The sequence below is a fragment of the Zingiber officinale genome, chromosome 6B (assembly GCF_018446385.1).
Source record: "Zingiber officinale cultivar Zhangliang chromosome 6B, Zo_v1.1, whole genome shotgun sequence".
Classification (NCBI taxonomy): domain Eukaryota; kingdom Viridiplantae; phylum Streptophyta; class Magnoliopsida; order Zingiberales; family Zingiberaceae; genus Zingiber; species Zingiber officinale.
This window is the reverse complement of record NC_055996.1, coordinates 133,986,110-134,007,188: the sequence shown is the minus strand read 5'-3', so window position 1 is coordinate 134,007,188 and position 21,079 is coordinate 133,986,110. Positions and strand designations below refer to the sequence as shown.

The 21,079-nt window shown below is 40.6% G+C and overlaps 1 protein-coding gene and 1 long non-coding RNA gene across 7 annotated transcripts; one reads left to right on the top strand and one right to left on the bottom strand.

Annotated features, from left to right (window-relative positions):
• Positions 1–31: 31 nt before the first annotated feature.
• On the bottom strand, positions 32–14,201 carry LOC121989631 (ABC transporter B family member 25-like). Of its 6 annotated transcripts, XM_042543779.1 has the most exons (19): positions 14,064–14,105; positions 13,847–13,935; positions 11,804–11,879; positions 10,092–10,142; positions 9,959–9,994; positions 9,814–9,888; positions 6,639–6,763; positions 6,295–6,394; positions 6,033–6,204; positions 5,201–5,319; positions 4,219–4,329; positions 3,982–4,126; positions 2,876–3,008; positions 2,712–2,787; positions 1,819–1,884; positions 1,582–1,689; positions 958–1,065; positions 682–879; positions 32–517 (listed from the first exon to the last, which is right to left on the bottom strand). In XM_042543779.1, the coding sequence occupies exons 3-19, from the start codon at positions 11,864–11,866 to the stop codon at positions 275–277; spliced, it is 1,929 nt and encodes a 642-aa protein (XP_042399713.1). In that variant the 5' UTR covers positions 11,867–11,879; positions 13,847–13,935; positions 14,064–14,105; the 3' UTR covers positions 32–274. The 6 variants fall into 6 exon arrangements, with proteins under 6 accessions (XP_042399713.1, XP_042399716.1, XP_042399712.1 ...); XM_042543782.1 differs by lacking the exon at positions 13,847–13,935 and having other exon boundaries at positions 14,064–14,201; XM_042543778.1 differs by lacking the exon at positions 14,064–14,105 and having other exon boundaries at positions 13,847–14,018.
• Positions 13,827–14,290, top strand: LOC121989632. Its single transcript, XR_006114293.1, has 2 exons — positions 13,827–13,964; positions 14,079–14,290. It is a non-coding gene; the product is annotated as an uncharacterized LOC121989632 (long non-coding RNA).
• The last annotated feature ends 6,789 nt before the right edge of the window (positions 14,291–21,079 follow it).

The following is a 21,079-nucleotide window of genomic DNA, read 5'->3' as shown; positions in this document are numbered from 1 at the left end:
TATTGCTTCATCATGGCATACCCAAGAACGGTGAGATTGAAAGGATTAAGTTGTTGCGGATGGTGAGAACACACGCATTGTTAAAGTTGCAGTCCAGTTACAATGCAAAAGCATTAAAACTGCGAGGTCCAACCTCTAGAAATGCCAAGTGATAACTTGACATCGTAGACATCTTCAAAAGCACACATTGACACGACTTATTCATAAAAATTGACAACAATGCATCCACAGCAGTGCACACTCTTTCACATTGCCGGGATCCAAGTGAGATGAATCATACCTCAACTCCATTAAGTTTTGCGCCTGTCTCTTCCGCTGTGTCAGATTTGGATCCTTGCAATTGCCTCTTCACGAGTGCAGTGTAAATACCATCCTTGCTGAGAAGATCATCATGGGTACCTCTCTCAGCTATCTGGCCATCGGAGATTACGGCAACTGTGTCTGCGCTCTTGACTGTAGAAAGCCTGTGAGCTATCACAAGAACAGTCCTTCCTTTCATCAGGGAATCCATTGCATCCTGCACCATTTCAATGAGTCGCGTTACTAAAACATAAATGACTCTGAGTAAAATTGATAAACATAAGCCAAGTTTTCACTGTCAAGTTATATTCTAGAATAACCACTAGTTTATTAAGATTTGTTTGAAAAAGACAAAAGACAGATAGTGCAGTTGATATGTACCTGCACTAAATATTCACTCTCAGCATCCAAAGCACTTGTGGCCTCATCCAACAGAAGAACTCGTGGATTCATCAGTAAGGCTCTCGCAATGGCTACTCTCTGTTTCTGGCCGCCGGATAGTCTTATGCCTCGTTCACCAACCAGTGTCTTATATTTGTCAGGAAAGTTGGATATAAACTCGTGAGCATTTGCCATTTTCTGCCATATTGTAGGAAGCTTCAATCAGAAAAATTCAACAGTTTAACTAAATAATTGGACAAGAATGTAAAAACTTACAGCAGCATTTTCAATTTCACTGACAGTGGCTTTTCCATCAAATCCGTAAGCAATATTTTCTTCAATAGAGCAATTGAAGAGAACAGGCTCTTGACTAACTATGCTAACCTGCAATTTTGTAATTACTGGTGAAAGACACACTAGAAATAATGATCAATGCAATATCAATGAAATATTTTGTTCGTGAACTTCTCTTTCTATTCTTTTTGTCACAATGTAAACTATAATCTCATGAAAAACTTCACTGGTTAATACTAGCTTTTATTTCGGTCCTGATGCTGTATGCTGGATGCAGACAAGTTCATATGACTGCTGCATTTGAATAAGGTTGTCACAGATTCCTAGCTTATTATTTGTGAGATCTCTGTTGCATGGTCTAAAAGAAAAATAAAAAATAATACCCTATCTCAAGATAAAAAGTTATGCAATATAGTTCAAGAAATTGTTATTGAACCATGTAACTCCTAGAAATCAAGTAGAAAATAGTCACAACCTAACTGCTATAATGCATAGATAGTTGAAAGGGGTGTCTTATTCGCTAGAATGTGATTCATTGAGATACTTGTGTATTTACAATATCAGAAGATATACTCAAGCAGTCAAGCTAATTTCCAAAAAAATTACCTGTCTGTGAAGATAACGATGTGATATATCAGGTAGTTGAACACCATTAAGTAGGATTTTTCCCATAAGAGGATCATAAAACCTTTCAATTAAATTCGCTATTGTAGTCTGCACCAGGAATAATATCCATCAGTACTGATGTTGCATGATTGATGAAAGAAATGCTGCAAAAGATCCATCAAATGACATGGTCAAACTAATATAATGACATTAAGTACGAAATTATCTATAAATTACTTTTCCACCACCGCTTGGCCCAACAAGTGCAACCTTTGATCCAGGCTTCAACTTTAATGTAATACCCTGGATGAGAAAATTATTTAAATTAGCCATTCTACTGATCTTTCCAGGTTTTTAATGACTTTTTGTAGGTATACAGCCCATTATTCAGATGAATAGCATATTCCAAGAAAAAATAACATAAAATAACTAAGTTCAAAAATATTTCATTACTAAAATTCTTAACCATGTCCATCTAAGTTAGGAAACTACGAGCATGCTTATATTTTAAAGTCATTGCACTGAATCATAGATTTGCGCTATCTTCTGATCTTCACATCAGCCAACAAATAGTCCACTACAACAATTTTATACATTTTTGGAAGATAAAATCATTTCAAAGTCTCAAAATGCCCGTGGATTATTCATCAAAGATTTTAGAATTTAACAAAAACATGGGATATATGTCTGCGTACAGTTACAAGCAATTAATATTTGCGCATGTAGCAACTTAACTTACAAATTCTATTCACTGATTAGTAGTTAGCATATATTAATCATCATTTTCCAGGTGACCTTTTGAATGCAAGAAAATTGAAAAGGTTGTGAAATGGAGTTTCTTATATTTGATAAAGCCGCCAGTAAAAACTTTTTCTGCAAAGCTTTATATGCACTCTCTAAAGGAAAAGTTTGTTGATAATAAATAGAAACAAATTCTTTTTCATTTAGGTTTAAACACACTTCTTCCTTGTGGCAATCCACGTTATACAGAAAAAAGAATAAACAGAAAATTAGATACTTATAACAAGCATATGCTGAGATCTTTAAAAGATGAATCAAATTATTTCCTAGGTGAACCTGAGTGCACATTAAGACTAAATTTAGACTCACTTAAATGTACTAGATCATACCTTAAGCACCATGTGAGTAGGGCGAGAAGGATAAGCAAACCAGACATCATCTATCTCAACATCTCCATCTTGCTCACTAACCAATCAGGAATAATATTATATGAGAATACTCAACTTTCAAACTTGCTTTCAGCATAACACAGGTTCTGGATACTATAATCGACCTGACAGGGCATACATCCCCTGATTTTGGCATGGAGGAGACACGGTCCAAAAGCTGAAAAACCCTTTTGCTTGCACCAGTAGCTTTCATTGCTGTGGTATATAATCCTGACAAGGCTGACACGGATGAACCAACTGCATCAAGAATGGAGAAGACAATCAGCTTTTGATTATCAAAGGATGTCAGCTAGCCTGCAAGGTTAAGTAAAAAGGTGAGTATTCTAGCCAGCCATATTGTTATTTAAGATATAAAATCCCCTACTACTCCTCTAGCTAGGCAACTTTCCTTCTCTGTTGATCTTGAGTAGAGTTGGATTCGTCTCAATAGCTAATATGTAATAAGAATCAATTTAGCCACATGGATTGTGTTGCGCAAGGGAAGCTTGAGGTTTGCGTTGGTAAAAGTTTTCTTGTTCCCTCAAGTTATAAAACTGCTTACATGGCTTGGTGGAACTCATGAATTAGATTACCAAAATGCTGAACAATAAATTTGGCAATGAGAGGAATGTGACTATAAAAACCAAATGTTGAGAACCGGTGGACGATAGGACCAGAAAATTATATTTGGATTTGGGAATATAAGTTCAAGCCTTTCTGTTTCAAGGTGGAACTTAAAAAGTCACACTTCTGAGTTCTGACACTTGATCAAGCTGAAGTGAACCTTACCCCATGAGCTTATTGATTACTTGACTTCTCCAAGGAGTAAAAGGTACCTAATATGGCTTTTAGAGAAAAATAGAACTAGAAGAGCGAAAAATAAAGTGAATAAAACAAGCACCCCAAAATCACATTTGCTACCATACTCATCGCACCACAACTATTTCAACCACGTCCACCATATCATCACTGAATATTAGGCTATTATTATCCACCCCCATTCCTCATAACAAACATCTACACAGGGATGGTACCGGTCCAGCTGCTAATCACTAATACAGCATATATCAACCTTGACAGTTGATAACATCCAATCTTGCTTAGAAATTGGTTTCCACAAGGAAAATCCTTGATTAAATAAATCTGGCTGTGGCTGAGGTGAAGGAATTGCCTTCGGATTTTTTAAAAAGTTGGAGAAAAAAGAAATACAAGTAAGACTTTGACAGAGTACCTGTAAGACTATAAAGGATGAAAGATGTGAGATCTCCTGTTGTCATTGATCCATTTATGGTTAGATTAGCTCCATATATCACTACAACCACAACAGATAGCGTTGATGCTGCATTCAGCCCTCCAGAAAAGAGACCAACAACTTTCTAGAAGGTATGAAATGTTCATTGGTCAACATATAGTTTTTGTTTTTTTTTTTTTGTTATATTAAAAAATAAATCAAAGCAGAAGATCCTACAGCTTGCTTGAGTCCAAGCTTCAATGTTTCATCTACTTTTTCTGAATAGCGTGATATCTCATAGGCTTCTTGAGCAAAGGACCTCACAGTGCGTATGGCTCCAAAAGATTCCTGGATTATCATTTTTTTATTATTTGTCAAGGCAAGTGTAGAAGAAAATATAGTCTGACAAAAAAGATAAAATTCTGCCAAATCATATTAAAATTAATCAATTAAACTCTACAATATTGAAACAGAATTACAGAAGCAAAATATGAACCTTTTCTACTAGATAAGAACATACCAGCTAATACCAAAAATACTTCAACATCATATTTTGCATAATTTGCACAACAATGAAAATCTCTAATATTATTCCAAAATATTACCAAAAAGATTTGTCAAAGTATTCAACGTCACTAAGGAAATGATGGATCAAACATAAATCATGGTAGCAGAAATCACAACCTGACTCATTGTTTACTACCTGAAGGCAATGGGCTGAGTCAAATTGTCACCAGAGCTAAATTATCAATATTCATGATCCGAACCATAAACATAGTATACCCGCAGATGTGGGCAAGCCTACACTAGTGCATCTGTAATTCTTCGTTGTCCTTCAAATCCCTATTAGTCTCTTCTCACATTCTCATCCACATGTCAATCATCAGTTCTTCTCAGTGGTTTTCCATCATTATACGCCCCGCCCCCATCATTTAGATCGGAATGATAAGTGAAATCAGTATCAGCAGGGAAAAAATAAAAAATAATAAAAATACAATAGAATAATTCCATCTAAGAAGTACTCTTAAGAATAACACATTTTATGTTTCATATTATCCTAGATTATTGATAATACATGATAAGATAATAAGTAACAGAATTAACTAGGTTAATAACACCGAATACATCATCATAATTTGAGATGAAGGGTTTCTGAAACATTATTTTAATTAACTACGTCTAAACATATAACAATAAGGTAAACTTTGATCTAATAAACCTCTGCAATTGAGGCTGCAACAGCTGCTGCAGCTTGAGTCTGGTGGGAAAGTTCACGTAGATAGCGCCCAAACTTCCGCACAGCAATATAGATAGCTGGAACTACAACAAGTGCCAACACTGTTCCAAGAAGATTCCACTAACATTATACATTCATGCAATCAATTGCAAGATTACCGTACTACAAATAAGTCTCATAACAATTTCAGAAGCCAACAGAAATAACATGACATAGAAAAATCTCTGTTTACTGACAAAATTCACATTGCTTGAACAATGGTGAATACTAGGAAGTACAAAGATGAAAATGTTTATCAGCACAAGCTCCCTACACAGTTGTGACTTTCCAGAAACTACATTACTTATCGTAAGATACTAAAATATATCATATTGGTTGAGTTCAAAACAACTCATTGTTTATGCTCCTGGATCTAGAAACATCAAAAGACATCGAAGAAACATGCATAAGAAAACAAACATAGCAAGCATTTGTGGTTTTCTAGTTGACTCTCTGCACACAACTTTGTTAACATAGGTAATTTTATCATTTAACAGTTCAAAGTTTGATGGTCATCACTATTATCTTTTTTTCACCTTCCAAGCATGGAGTTCATGTCAAGGTATATGTTGTATATTCATGCATGTTATCCAAGTTCAACATTATTTTTGAGTTTTGATCTAATGATGAGAAAGATGTATCTCATTAATAACATGCCATAATTCCAGAAAATATTTAAAAAATAGAAAGCTGCTATTGATAAGATAAGATGTATGGATCCAATACATTATTAAAAACTAGCAATTCATGTTTCTCAAGAATATTCAGAACTCACATGTCAATTTCCATGATGTGGAAAACATAAAACCAAGACCAACAAGTGTGGTGGTAATGTTACGCAAAGCCTCTGACAAATTTGTTGTTGCCGCATTTTTTATAATTTGTGTATCTTCGGATAATCTGCTTAGCAACTCTCCAGTGCGAGTTACGTCATAAAATGCAATTTCCTAACAAAAATATATCTTAAACATTAATAAACAAAATCTATTTGTCCGTTGTAGTATCAAACAAGATATAAATAAGCATCTTTAACTCACTTGGTTTACAAGATGAGCAAACAAATCTTTTCTTAGACGAGCAACCACTCTCTCACTGGCAGAGTAAAACAACCATGCTCGCAAGGCCGCACATATTGAACTGAAAGATCAGACCATAGGTAATAATACTTCAAAATCTATTGTATTTTTCCAACATGTTCATTATTTAATATTTATTAAAGATCAAACAAAAACCACATCATAGAAAGTGGTTGTAAATATAAAAATGCAAAATATAAACAATATAATGGGAAATCACTCAAGGAATCATCTAAAAAATTCTATTAAAACCAAATCCAAATTAATCACAAGAAAAACAAGTGTTAAGATAAAAATAGACATACCCTATGATAACTATCAGCATAATATCTACTACGGTATTTTTAACAGCATCTAAAGCTTCAGATTTCTGACCAGGCTCTTGAACCTCTCTTGAAACAATGTCAATTATCTTCCCACCAAACTTTGGCTGCAACATCAAAAGAATAACCAGTAAAGTATAATATGGAGCTTATAAACTTTCTTTTTGACAAAAATAGATATCAAGTTTATAGTACCAAAAATTTAATTTTGGTAAAAAAATCAATGAATATACCATTAGTCAGTTCCATCATATTAGGATCCAAGATAACAGTTATGACGGTGGATGTTTCTGAATCATAAGATTTCTTCTAGCACTCTAATATTGAGCTTGCCAAGGTGACCCATAACACATGTAGATGGAATCAAGGGTTTAAAGTTTCATACCAAGCTAGGGTTTCAGTGCCATGACTCTTTTTCGTATTTCATCCTTCAATCAGGAGAAGGAGATTAAATGCTAAAAGACATGGGAGGGGAACAGTGGCGTAGCCACGTGGAGAAGAGGGGGTGCAACTGCCCCCTCTCACATAATTTGTTAAAAAAAAATAATACTATATATTTGAAAGCCCTCGCCATCATTTTGATCGGTCAATTCATCACCATTCATTGCCAGAAATTGATCACATATTTGGAAAGTCCACGACCTAAGCTATCCATTGGTACCACTTTTACGAGAAAATATCGCAACTTGAAATATTAAGTATTGAATTTTAAAAATAAAATATATAATAATAAACGGATGAACTAAATCATAGGACACGAAGTGAGGATAAAAGGACAGTCCGGTGCACGAAGCTCCCGCTATGCGAAGTCCCGGGGAAGGATCCATTGTACGCAGCCTTACCATATTTTTTTTTGCAAGAGGTTGTTTCTAGGATTCGAACCTATGACCTTTTGGTCACAAAACAACAACTTTACCGTTGCGCCAAGGCAACAACTTTACCGATGTTAAATCAAAATTAAATCGGGTTTGAACTAAATCCAAAGAGTGAGTGTGGAGATAAGGATTATGTTGGTTCAAACCGGAATTGATTTGGAGTTGATTTGGTCAAGTTATGGCTAAACCAAGTTTAAGGTTTAAATGGGTTCAATCGATTTAAAACGAATTAGGATATTTTTGAGGAAACATTCTATTTCAACTTTCTCTCTCCCTTTTCTCCCTACGCACATTGCAGCTCCGCCATACTGTATGCCACCCCTTCACCCATCCCTCTCTTTTATTTTTCTCTTCCTCTTCTTCCCCATTTGCTTCTTCCCCTTCTCTTCTCCAACGGTAGTAAACCTATAATTTTTTCCTCACCTCTTCTCAAGCACAAGAGCTCTCTTTTCTTCTCCTTTCTCTTCTCCAGCAAGCAAGAAACGCAACATCAGTTACTTCCCTCTTCCAACAACAAGAGCAACCCTTAGCCCATGCATCTTCTTCCTCTTCTCATGCTTTTTAGGGTTTTGTTGACACCGCAAGAATATCCATGTTTTGCCTTGCCTTGCTCTCTTTGTGTCGTTGTCAAGCTCACCGAAACTAGTCTAGGTTGCTAACGAAGAAGGTAAAGCTCTCCTCTTTTCTTCTTCCTCCCTATCTTCTCTTCTGAATTTTTCTCAAAAGCAATGATAAGTTATTTATTTCTTCTTTTATGTTTCATTAATTGAAGGAGAGTTGAAAAATATAAACTTTATGTTATTAGGTTGCTAGTTAGGATGATTATTTAGATCGCAATGAATGTCAAATGTAGAATGCTAAATATTATGAGGAAGCGAGATCACAAATGATTTTTCGACTTTGAATCATAGATAAGCTTTGGGGATCGACAGATCGTTGTTTCAACTAGAACCAAGGGTAATAGTCAAAATTTTTGAATTTAAGTTCATTTTTAGCTCTTAAATTATAAATTTAGGCTTTTAGAAGGTGAAAATGGATCTACACTGATATTTAGAATTTTTAAAAATTGCCCCTCCTAGTTGAAAATCCTAGCTACGCCCCTGGAGGGGAAGAGCAGATGAACCACAGGACTATCAATAGTAGGAAAGAGGAGTGTCACGAGAGTCGTAGAAATCAAGATGTATCTATATCTTAGTTATAATAGAGTCAATTCAAGTCCAACTCATAGTGATGAACTATTTATGAATAAAAGGGCAGCCTGGTGTACGAAACTCCCACCATGCGAGGTCCCGGGAGGGATCTATTGAACGCAACATTCTTTGCAAGAGACTATTTCCAAGACTCGAATCCGTAACCTCTAGGTCACAAGCCAACAACTTTACTATTGCGCCAAGATTGATGAACTATTTATAAATATAAGGAGAAATTAATTCTAATACCAAATTTCTTGGTGATTATTTAACACGGATCTGAAAAATTATAGGATCAATCTTAGTACAATGTTGCAAGAACCAATTGTCTCATGCAATGTTGACACTCATTTTGTTATTAAGAAGTTATAGTCCTTGTCAAGATAGTTGCTACATTACTCTATTTTTCTGTTCTAATACTTTAATTTAATTGATTTTTTAATTGTTATACGCTTATACATGAGGTAAAAAAGGGAAGTGGAAATATTATGGGATTAGAACTCATTTAAGTTGATCTCAGAATGCTTAAAGTGTGTAAAAGTGTTGGCATGTTACGGTACTAACTAGAGACTGAAGCTCCTGCATGGAGCAACACTAACCTTGATTGGGACTGATTAGTGATAATGATGCATTGAAGAACAAGGTTCAAATAATGCAAATATAATAAGATAGCTCCTGCTTAAGAACTATTTGTTTACACTCAAGTACATATTTTATATGAATATGGATCTTGGTGTATAATACACTAATTTTGTAAAGAATTAAATAGTGTGATAAAAACAATATCTACTTGAAAAAAAAAACAATTAGCAATCATGTTTCATGGGTAGCATTCATGAAATTGCTTGAAAATTTTGTTTCTTCCTATTTTTTTTTCTTTTGCCCTGAGCATGTCGCCAAGGGCATTCCATACAATGTAATTTTTTTTCTAAAATAATAAATTAAATAAAAAAGACTAGTGAATGAAAAACTATACTTTCTAAACAAAAAGTGGATTGCATGATTTTGCCATTGTTCTTTTCAATAAGTTTAGGTACATATATAGCATAGTTAGCAAACATCTTCTATTAGAAAAGGTCAACGAGTACATACAATTAGAATACTTGTGGTGGAAGCTATTAATAATGCTAATGTTGCAAGAACAAGTTTCCCTGCATCAGGCTTTGCCTACAAGTGAAAAGAGAGTCAACACACTTGCATCTTTTAAACTAATTTGAATGACTGACGCATTGCTTACCAACTTTAAAATTCTACAGAAGGTGACATTTGCTGGCTGATGTGAACAGAGTACCAGTGTTAGTAACATTCATGAAAAAGAAATGACTAACATGGTAAATAGTAAAATAAACAATAGTAAGAATCCTAATCACCTGAATTGCATCACCATGTTCAAGATCTGACAAAGCACGACTAGAGGAATCCTAAAATTTCAACAAGTGGCATTAGTTTAGTCTAGGGAAAAGAAACTAAATGTCAAGATGTCAATTATTTTTTCTAAATGGCATCTAGATGAACCAGTAGTAGCTCACCAGACTTAGAATATGAACAAGAAGTATAAGTTTATTTCAATTTTCAATCAAATGACAAGCTACAAAAGGACTGCACTTCTAACATTACTATAACAAAGCACTTGAATGTCCAAGTCATTGCTAGTGAATCTGCAGATTCTTCTCCATTTTGTGGAACAGTCACGGTTAAAGAATTTGCAACTTATTAAAATCAGAGAAAATTACGTTTTTAGTCCTGTAACTTACACTTCTTTCAATTTTAGTCCTGTTATGAGTCAATTTACATTTTTAGTCCTTTAACTTGTAATATTTTCCAATTTCAGTCATTTTTCCTCCAAAATTAAAATTTTTCAACGGAAAATGTCTAGTTTGTGGTTCGAATATAAAAAGCACATGGGTCATAAAAAATCAAAATCCCCAAATTCAATTTACAACTCATCATTTTCCGTTGAAAATTTTCAATTTTAGAAGAAAAAGGACTGAAATTGGAAAATATTACAAGTTAAAGGATTAAAAATATAAATTGACTCATAACAGGACTAAAATTGAAAAAAGTGTAAGTTACAGGACTAAAAACGTAATTTTCTCTTAAAATCATTGTCTTATAATTGAAGCTTGTTACAAAATTGGATAGGATAGTGCGAATGTGGCATGTGAAAATAAACAATGATAGTTCAAGGTCTTTCATACCATGAAATAAATGCTAAACAAAATTTTAAAATGCTTCTGGACTTTCAGCCATAGCTCAAGTTTGTAATTTAATATTTTAATCATTGGCCAACTTAATGAAGATATTTGGAGGGTATGTTTTAAAAATTTACCAAAGGAATTAAAAGGTACCAACGATTCTCTCTCTTTATAGAGATGAACTATGATCTGAGTTTCCTAAGGTATTACACTTCTCAATTTTCATTCATAAAGTAAACAAATTAAAAAATTTCATTGAGTTATACACTCAAGAAAGTGAATGATTACCTGAATGTAAATGGGTATCACTCATTTTATTCTATTGGAAAAACCAGGAAAGTGAAATAATAACATAAAACCAAGTCTATCACTCGTTTTATGCTAAATTAGACTTATTGAGTTTTGGCACTAAGTTGAGCTTACGGAAGTAAAAAGTGATTCAAGTGCTGATAGAGTGCACCCCTCACTTTATACAAAATTACACTCACTGAGATCGATATCTGTCATTCTCACTTTATACTAGATTGCACTTGTTGAGTTCTGAGCTAGTTACACCTGGTAAAGTTGTCAGTTTCTTTATTTTAAAATAAATAATAATAACGGTAAATTTTGGAAAAGGGCGCTTCTTAATAATATTCTGAAACCGAGGGTTCTGTACGAGTAGGGTTTAGGCATATCATCCAAACAAACGGCATTCATAGTCAAGGAAACCCTTTTTTCCTACCCATAGGAGATCGAAACTCCAATTTGAATGTAGGAACACTGCACAAAGCAAAAAAAATACACACAGACACGCAAATAAAAAAAGACACTCAAAACCCATATGAAACAGCTCCAAAAACCTGAAACGAAAATGAGCCATGCTATACAGGAAGAGAAGATGATACCTCGCGATCAAGCAGCGGCCGCTTGTGGCTCGGTACCGTGATTGTCCTAGGATTCTTCCCCATCGCGCCCTCCACCCTGTCTCAAATCAGATTGCACATTTAGTCTCCGAAGCATCGTCAGAGAGCCACGATAATGGAAGTATCAGTCGAACAGATTGACCTTAAGAAAACCCCGATGCAGTTCAGTTTCTGAACAAAATCGCCCCAAACCAAAGCAATCTCACTCACCACCCTGATTGCCGATCAACAGGCAGCCACAGAGCCCGTCTCGGACTCCGCGAAGAACCCCCGAACTGGAAGGGGCAGCAGAAGAGAAGAAGGGGGAAAGAAAAATGGATCGAGAGCGAGAAAACCTTGCGGAGCAAAGCAATGTCTACATATAAAGACTTAAAAAACTTGGAGAGGAAGGCGACGACGCAGGTTTATTTAACGAACGAAATTAACAAAGTGTAACCACCCAAAGTTCGAAAGCGCACACTCGAGAGGCCAATTGGACTTTTGCCAGAACAGAACAAGTGGGAAATTAGTTTATTCCCTCAGTCACGGATGGTCCTAGAAATCCAATTTACACGTGATCTGATCTGATCTGATCTGATGAACACATAGCCACTGTTCGTCCAATCTCAACCCTGTACTCATCCTGTACGGCTACCCTAAAAATAAAGACGCTTTTTTTATTTTTATCCAAATTTAATTATATTCATTCAATATATACAATTTTAATAAATCGATGAACACTTTTGAATAACAAACTCACTTAATTCGCTTAGTGCCATCTTATTACACTGTGCATTGGCAAGCGGTGGTGGGAAGGAAATATGTTTACTTTAAAAATATGTCAAGAAAAAAAAAAGGCGTTTCAGTAAGTGCAAAGTAGGTTTTAGGTCGCCTTGTCATTGAACAGTCATATGAAGTTAAAGTTTTTTGATTTTCCATCTTAACTACTACGTTGGATATGAGTCAGCCTGGGTCAGGCAATATTATAATGTTCTACGATAGGCATTGTTCGTGTTGGTTTGCGAGCAAATTAAGACAAAAACAAAAAAGTGCAGGCCGTGCATGTGACTTGGGATAGCGTCGACAAATCATTTTGAGCCGTTGAAATGGAGCCATCGTTAGTCACGCAGTGTCCAAGCTTGACTCGGTTCAGGGAAATCCAACAAGAAATGAATGGCGTGGTGTTTGAAGTCACTGTCTTGAGAATTAATTGTTGGGAAATCAACATCAAACTTAATAGGGAGTTCGGATATGTTTTAGAGACGTTGCCCGATACGAAAATAAAATTTCTAAAAAGATAGATTTTTTTTATTTTGTTTAAAAAATAAATTAATTTTCTTTTTTTTTGTGTGCGTGTGTGTTTACTCAACGGACTGACCGAATAAAGAATATATTTCTGGATTAATTTTTTTTCATCTCTCCAAATCCGACGGAAAGCAATTTCCCCTCTTTTAACTGTGCATTTTAATTTCTCTCAACGTGATTGGGCTTCGCATGAGTGACCATGGATAATGGCCTCGTAGGATCACAAATAGCGACTGCGGACGATGGGCATGAGCAATTACGATCAACGACTCAAGGCGATGGATGTGGTGGCCTTAGATGAGGTTGACGCGCATGACGACCAAGTGTGACAAGCCCATGCAACGACAAGGTGTGACGCCCCCCTCGACAATAGAGTGCGACGACCCTGTACAACAACAAGGTGGAATGGCTCCGTGCGACGGCTAGGTGTGGTGGCTCTGCGCGATGGCTGAGTGAGGTGGCCCATGCGACATCAAGGTACGACTATTATGCTCTGTTTACTCGGAGGCGTGGATTGAGGGAGGAAAGGAATCATCGAAGGGAAAAAATCCTTATAGGGAAGGAAGAGAACAGAAAAAGAACAGAAGAGAAGAGAAAAGCATCTTTCGGAAGAAAGAGAGAAAGAGAAGGAAACGGTAGGAAGGAGGGGCACAATGAACAAATGCTGCAGCTCGCTCGCTCCCAAATACAGCAAACCTCGAACTCAAGAAAAAAAAAATAGAACAAAGAGATAAGGAAGACCTTGATGGAGTAGAATCGGGTGCACACCATGAGAGTCTCGTCTGGTGGAGCGCGGAGGCTTCGGAGTCTCGTCTGGTGGAGCACGACGACTCCACAAATATCGGCATAATAAAGCATAGTGAGTCGAGAATCCACAAAAAGAGCACTCGCTTTCTGTGTGCAATTTTTGATCTGTGATCTTATTCTTTTAGCAAGATTTGGAGTGAATCAGACTAACCTTTCTCGTCTCCAGAAAACACAAAGCGGTGGAAAAACAACGGTGGAAGAAGCTGAAGAAATCTCCTAGAGCCACCTCGCAATCTGCCAAGCTCGTGCTGCTCGTGCTTGCGAGGTTGAAGAAAGGGAAGAAACGGGGATGGTGGTTTGTTAGATGACAGAGGTAGCTAATGGAGCTGAGGCAGGGTTGCAGCGAAGGACGGATGACTTCTTTCCGTCCGATTTTAAGGGGATGAAAAAATGTCTCAAAATGGATCCACGGATGGTTTCGTCAACCGTCTGCCCATTATTTTAGAAGAGGTAAACAAGAGAAAGGATGAATAATCCATCTTCTTCTATGAAGTAAACAGTAAAAAACTTTTCTTACGGAAAACTTTCCTTTCTCTTACTCATCCGTCCTTCCGAGTAAACAGAGCATTAATGTTAGTCTTCAAAGTCAAATATAACATCATTAAATTTATTGGATTAATGGATATAGATTAACTTATTAGGTTAAAAGTTAATCCAATAAATTAAATTCAACCCATTAAAATAAATAAATATTAATAAAAAATTAATTTATCATTAATCAAAAGAAGACCAAGAGACACAAATCTTTGATATTTCTTGGATGAATACAAAAAACTTTAGGAATTCTTTTCATGAGATAAAATTTGATTCTTCTTCTTTTTCCTCTCCATCCTCTCTTGGCCGAATCTCCTAGAGTGACTAGCATAACGAATATGGTTTCTCTCCTAATTCTGAGTTCATGAGACGAACGAGAGAACATGTTCGTGTGGATACTGGAAGAGGCGTGAACACTTGATCTTACTGAGATCTACCGAGGACAAAATTGTTGTCGGGAGTTTGTGTTTACGCAACAAAAGTAGAATTGTCAATTCAACTAATATACGATTTTCGTAACATGAATCTTCTAAAAAGGATCTTGATAATATTTTGCTACGTTTGTGTTGTTTTACTCTCAAGATCCTTACAGTGGTATCAGGTCGCTTGCGAAAGCGCATACTAGGTTGTAGTAATGTTTTAATATATGATATATAAACTGCATGAGCCTTTTATTATGATTTGCGTCATAGTATGAGTATTTATTTTGTGTTGAATAAACAAAAGAATATAACATCTTTATATATGTTATGAACGCATGTTATAGTCTGATTTCATTCAACATAAACATATACGACTGATCTTGTCCGAACGCTGAGTCGACGGACGCTGGGGACGTGGCGCTTGTTGGATCGAGACGCGCTAGAGGGGGGGTGAATAGCGCTCACGGCTAAATTGTTTGAATTATCGGAATCATTCGATTTAAAACGTACGAGTAAATGCAGCGGAAATAGAAAAGACAAACACAGACAGAAGAACACGGAGGATTTACTTCGTTCGGAGCCTAAGGCGACTCCTACTCGAAGGCCCGCGATCCTTGATCGCTTCCGGTGGGCAACAACTATAAGCTCGATAAAAATTACAAGTTGAAGTACAATAAACGACAATAAATAATTATACCGACGACAAAGAAATGAAGATCCGGAGCTCCTGGTCGTCGGGCACAAGTAGCAGCACTTCGAAACGTTGTTTTGAGCAGCACGTAGCACTGGAATCACTTGAAACTTGATGTTTTGAAGTGCTGGTCGAAACCCCCTTATAAAGGGTGTTCAAGGCGCCTTGAAGGCTGTTCAAGGCGCCTCTATGCTGCCGAGTCTTCCGCGTGGATCAAATCTGATCTGGTCGAACTTCATCCCTTTAAGGCGCCTTATAGCCTGCTCAAGGCGCCTTCCAAGGCGCCTTATACTCCCATGAAGGCGCCTTCAATGAACTTTCGCAGCCAGGTCAGCCTTTGCACCCGAGGCGCCTCCAAGCTCCATAGAGGTGCCTCGGATACTGTTCATACAAGGAAAAACCCCATTTCTTTGTACCTGCAAGATGTGTTAGTCCCAAACAATATCCTGCAACACAAAGTTAGCATAAATAACAGAATGAATATGATAAGAGTTGTTATGATAGTCTCCAGACTGTCCGGGTCTGACTTCGGATTTCCTACCGGAAACCCTAGGTCGATCCGACGTCTACTGTTCCCTCTACGGGGAACGCGTCCTCACCTACTCCACTCAGGAGATTTACCTGTTGACAGTCGATCCTCCAGATCGACTGGACTTTTGCTCAGCGCTCGACGCTTACGGACTTTCTGCTGGACATCCGCTTCCCGGCTAGTCCAGTCTTTCACCTGGTTCGCGACACCAGGACTTTCCACCTAGGGTTACCACCCCCTAGGACTTTTGTCTAAAGCCATCGACCTGCCAAGACTTTCCGCATAGGGTTACCACCCCCTATGACCTAGGGTTACCACCCCCTAGGGTTTTCACCTTTGCCCAACCGCAGTTAGGACTTTTCTCCACCTAGGGTTACCGCCCCCTAGGACCTAGGGTTACCACCCCCTAGGGTTTTCACCTGCCTAACTATAGTTAGGACTTTCCTAAAACACTCATTCAACATGTTAGATAACAACAAGACTTAACTTTAAACCCTTTTCCATTATCAAAACTTGGGTTCGATCGTCGAATGCTTCCCGCACCAACAGCACTCTCCTCGATCTTCAACCAGCTACACAAATCTCCGGCGAACCTGCAAAGAAGTCGAGCCGGGAAGGGGTTCCCGGCGACGACCCTCCGACGCTCAAGTCAGGCAAGAGGAAAACGATGAAGTGGCTCCAAAGATGAGAGATCGTATACCTCCGGTGAAGTTTGTGGGCTCTTATATAGAGCTCCAAGGAGGCTGGTGCACACCTGTCGAGGCGTACACGTGTCCTTTACCATACCTCAGTATGGGCTTACCAGAGGAGCATGCCTGACACCATGCTGCTACAGTCCGAGAACCTTTCTGATGGGACGGTAGAACCTTCCGTCGTAAGATTCTATGTATGACTTGATCGTCGAACATGCCTGTTGTCAGAAGATGTTCCCCAATGTCCCCTTGTCCTTTTGTCTCCTCTCTCCACGCGCCGAGCGTCCATCCGCTCGGCAGGCATCGGTCCGACCGGGAAGATTCCACTCCATCGCGTGCTCGGCTGAGACTATTCCTTCACAGCATTGCTGCCTTACGCCTCGGCCGAGCGATCTACCCGCTCGGCCCGGCGAACCTGTTCACCATGAGCGTCGAAGACCCGACTCCCCATCGGGTTGTCTTTGATTCCGCTCGGACACGCTAGGCCGGTAGGCCAATCGGCCAGATCTTAGGTTGACCATTTTGCCCTTTGACCCTCACGTGGCGTTGACTTCCCTCAAAGGGGGTCCTCCGTCCTTACCGCCGGATCACTTGCCTCCTCTTCAAGTCTAGTCGAAGGAGGCGATTAGTCCGACTGACTGGACCGCCAGTTACGCCGATCGGCGTCTCTGTGAAACTATCCTCCGCTCGACTCCCACGGGGGTAGTTATAACGTCAGAGAACGCCAACATTCCTCGGATCTCTTCGAGATTTGCGCCAATCTTCGATATTAAGGTCGGGCATGCGCTCATTAAATGCACTCCAGTGCCCAAAAGCCACGTGTCGCTGCTGCCGTCATCGTATGGCGGCGGCGTCGCGGGCGACGAGACCGAGGCGGTTTGAAATGGACGACTCGATGCGTGCTTCGGTTCCCGTGACCTGCATCCGACGGTGGAGGCCGCTCGGGCTCAACCCTATAAAGCCTTCGCCTTCTCCTCCTACTTGCCGCATTTGTGCCTTCTCGTGCTCCACAGCTTCCTCTGCGTTTTTGCTTCGGTGATCCTGCTTTTCTGTTTCCGGTGATCTGCAGCCTCCTTCTTTCGATCCGCAACTTCTTTGTAAGGTCCTTACCCTTTCTCTATTACCCTCGTGTTTTTTGTCGAGTTCTCGCTCTCTGGTCACTGTATTGTTTGTCATCTTCTTCCTTCTATCGTTTGCCTTTCCTCGTCTTTTGTGGTTTCACCCGTTCGGACAATGGCCAGTTCCTCTCAGCCTCAAAACCCAGCCCTCGGCCCGTGGTATACCACCATGGAGTCGCGCATCGATCGGCGCGACGCCGATATTCTGATGGGCAATTTTGACATCCCCTCTGACTTTGAATTTATCTTACCCTCCCCCTCCGCTCGGCCACACAAACCGCCACGCGGAGCTATCTGTGTTTTCCGCGACCAGTTCATAGCCGGTCTACGCTTTCCAGTCCATCCCTTTATCGTAGAAGTTTGTAATTTTTTCGGCATTCCGCTCGGAAGCTTAGTCCCTAACACCTTCCGCCTTCTATGTGGCGTTGTTGTCTTGTTCAAAATCCACAACATTCCCCTCCGACCGGAGGTCTTCTACTATTTTTATTATCCTAAACAGTCCAAGCTTGGTACTTACATGTTCCAGGCTCGGCCCGGTTTAGTCTTCTTTAATAAACTGCCCTCTTCCAATAAACATTGGAAAGAGTACTACTTCTATATTCGTCTTCCCGAACGGGCCCTTTTCCGAACCCAATGGCAGGTCGGATCGCCAACCTCCCCTAAGCTAAAGAGGTTCAAGACCCGACCGGACTATATTCACGCTGCCAATATGCTAGCCAGTCTGAAGTTCGACATCAATAAGTTCTTACCTGAAGGGGTGATGTACATATTGGGTCTGAGTCCGATCCGGACTCCCCTCCCGAGCGGCTTTGGTAAGAATTTTACTTGTGCATTCGTCTTAATTGCTAACTGATTTTTTCCTTTTTCCTTTGCATTGGGCATTGTCATGGAGTCCGTGATGGCCGGGATTTTGAAGAGGAAAGCAGCGGCGCTCGAGGCCGCAGCTGCCAAGGAGATGGAGTCGCTTGGCATTGAGCCGATTGGCTCACACGAAGGAGAGAGCGAGACCCATGAGGAGTCGGTCGCTCAGGCTTCTCTCCCGGAGCCGGCTGTTGGCATAACTTCTAGCCGAGGGCCTTCCATCCGGGAGGAAGGATCCGCTCAGGAGGAAGAGCGCCCTCTCCGACAAAAGAGGCGCCGAACGGAGACACCACTTCGATCGGCCACTTCCGCGGTCCAGCCGTCCGAGCGGACCACCGCCGATTCTCGCGGCAAAGCCCCAGAGGTGGAGGCGATCTCGTCCGATCGGACCCCATCCCAACTGGACGCGTCCGCGGGCCCCCTCGAGGCCATACCTGTCAGCGCTCTTCCGCCCTCTCCCCACCGAGTCCAACGCTCGCCCATTTTGTCCCAGTTTTCTGCACCAGCCTCCGATCCTTCCCCAGCTTCTGCTCAGACGACTCCCGGTCGGCGCCGTACCATCAGGGCCACGCTGCATCTCCCCACCGAGGAGCTTATGGCCGAGTCCGCTCGTCCAACTATGCCCGAGCACATGATTACTATGAAGGGACCCCTAGCCGAGATGTGGGCCGATGCTAGGGCTCGGGTTGCCTTGATTCCGCTCGGCAACTTGGCCAATAGCCATATGCAGCAGGCCACTGGGGTAAGTGTGTTTTCTTCCGAAATTTTTTATGCAGTAATTCCGATAGGCTGTTAATATTCCTGCTCATGCCAGAGATGGGTGGAGGAGATCGCTGTCTCCAACCGCTTGGCTATGGCGGAAGAAGAGATAAAGAAGTTGAAGGCTTCGGGCGGCCCGTCCGGCTCCCAAGGCCCCTCATACGCCGAGCTGCAGAAAGAGCTCAAGAAGACCCAAGATTTGTTGGCTGTTGAGCAAAAGAAGACGGCCGGCCAGGCCCATACTCTGGCCGAACTCGAACGACAGGTCAAATCACTGGACCGCAAAATAAGTCTGGCAACCGAGCGGAAGAAAACGGCTATCTCCGATCTGGAGAAGAAAAATGTCAAGGCCTGGAGCAAACGAGTCAAAGAGCTGATAGAGCAGTTGGACGGCGAGAAGGTGAGCCGCTCGGCCGAGGTGATCAAACATAAAGATGAACTGAAGACTTTGCGGGAGTCTCTCGAAGCTTCTTAAGTTGCCTTCAGGGAATATCAAGAGGTGGAACCCGGTCGAGTCGCAGCCCTGAGGTTGAAGCACATCCGCTCGACCGAATTTTCAGAAAAAGTATGCGAGCGGATGTATACTGCTTTTGAGCTTGCCATCATCGCCACGACGGACTATCTGAAGTCCAAGGGTCAGCTCCCTGACTCCGCCAGCATCCCGGCCCAAGACTATGCGGCGCTCCTCAGCAACATCCCTAAGGACCTTTATGATTTTTTGGAGTAGAAGTCTTTATGTAATTCGGCCGTTCGGCCAAAAAAACTTCCTTTTTTGTAATTCGGCTGCTCGGCCCTGATTTCTCTAATTTCAATGAAAAATTTATCTTTGTGCAACTTCTTTTTTACTTTGCATGCTTGTGGGTGATTGGTCGGGGCCTATGACACACAACTTGGCCAACTAGGCCTCCCGAGCGGGCGTAGGTGGCATACGACTTGTCACTACTTTCCCTTGTCGCTTATCTTAAAGCGTCTTTCGTTCCGGCCGGAGGTTTTATAGTCGCCGGTCCGACTCTCGATATTTAACGTCGGAGCTCGACGGTCTTCCGGCCGGGGGGTTTATAGTCGCCGGTCCGACTCTCGATATTTAACGTCGGAGCTCGACGGTCTTCCGGCCGGGGGGTTTATAGTCGCCGGTCCGACTCTCGATATTTAACGTCGGAGCTCGGCGGCTCGACCGGAGGGTATAGTCGCCGGTCCAACTCTCGATATTTAACGCCGGAGCTCGGCGATCTTCCGACTGGGGTTTATAGTCGTCGGTCCGACTCGATATTTAACGTCGGAGCTCGGCGGTCTTCGTCGGAGGGTTTATAGTCGCCGGTCCGACTCTCGATATTTAACGTCGAGCTCGACGGTCTTCCGCGGGGGTTTATAGTCGCGGTCCGACTCGATATTTAACGTCGAGCTCGGCGATCTCCGGGGTTTATAGTCGTCGGTCCGACTCTCGATATTTAGCTCGGGTCTCCGGGGGGTTTATAGTCGCGGTCCGACTCGATATTTAACGTCAAGCTCGGGCGGTCTCACGGGGGGGTTTATAGTCGCGGTCCGACTCTCGATATTTAAC

Bases quoted from the DNA above. Each gene is read 5' to 3' on its own strand.
- LOC121989631 (XM_042543778.1), bottom strand. From the start codon at position 13,953: ATGCCGATATTTGTGGAGTCGTCGTGCTCCACCAGACGAGACTCCGAA. The intron at 4,127-4,218 runs GTAGGATCTTCT...CATACCTTCTAG, and splicing joins AGCTTGGACTCAAGCAAGCT to AAAGTTGTTGGTCTCTTTTC. The intron at 1,885-2,711 runs GTATGATCTAGT...TTTCTCATCCAG, and splicing joins CTACTCACATGGTGCTTAAG to GGTATTACATTAAAGTTGAA.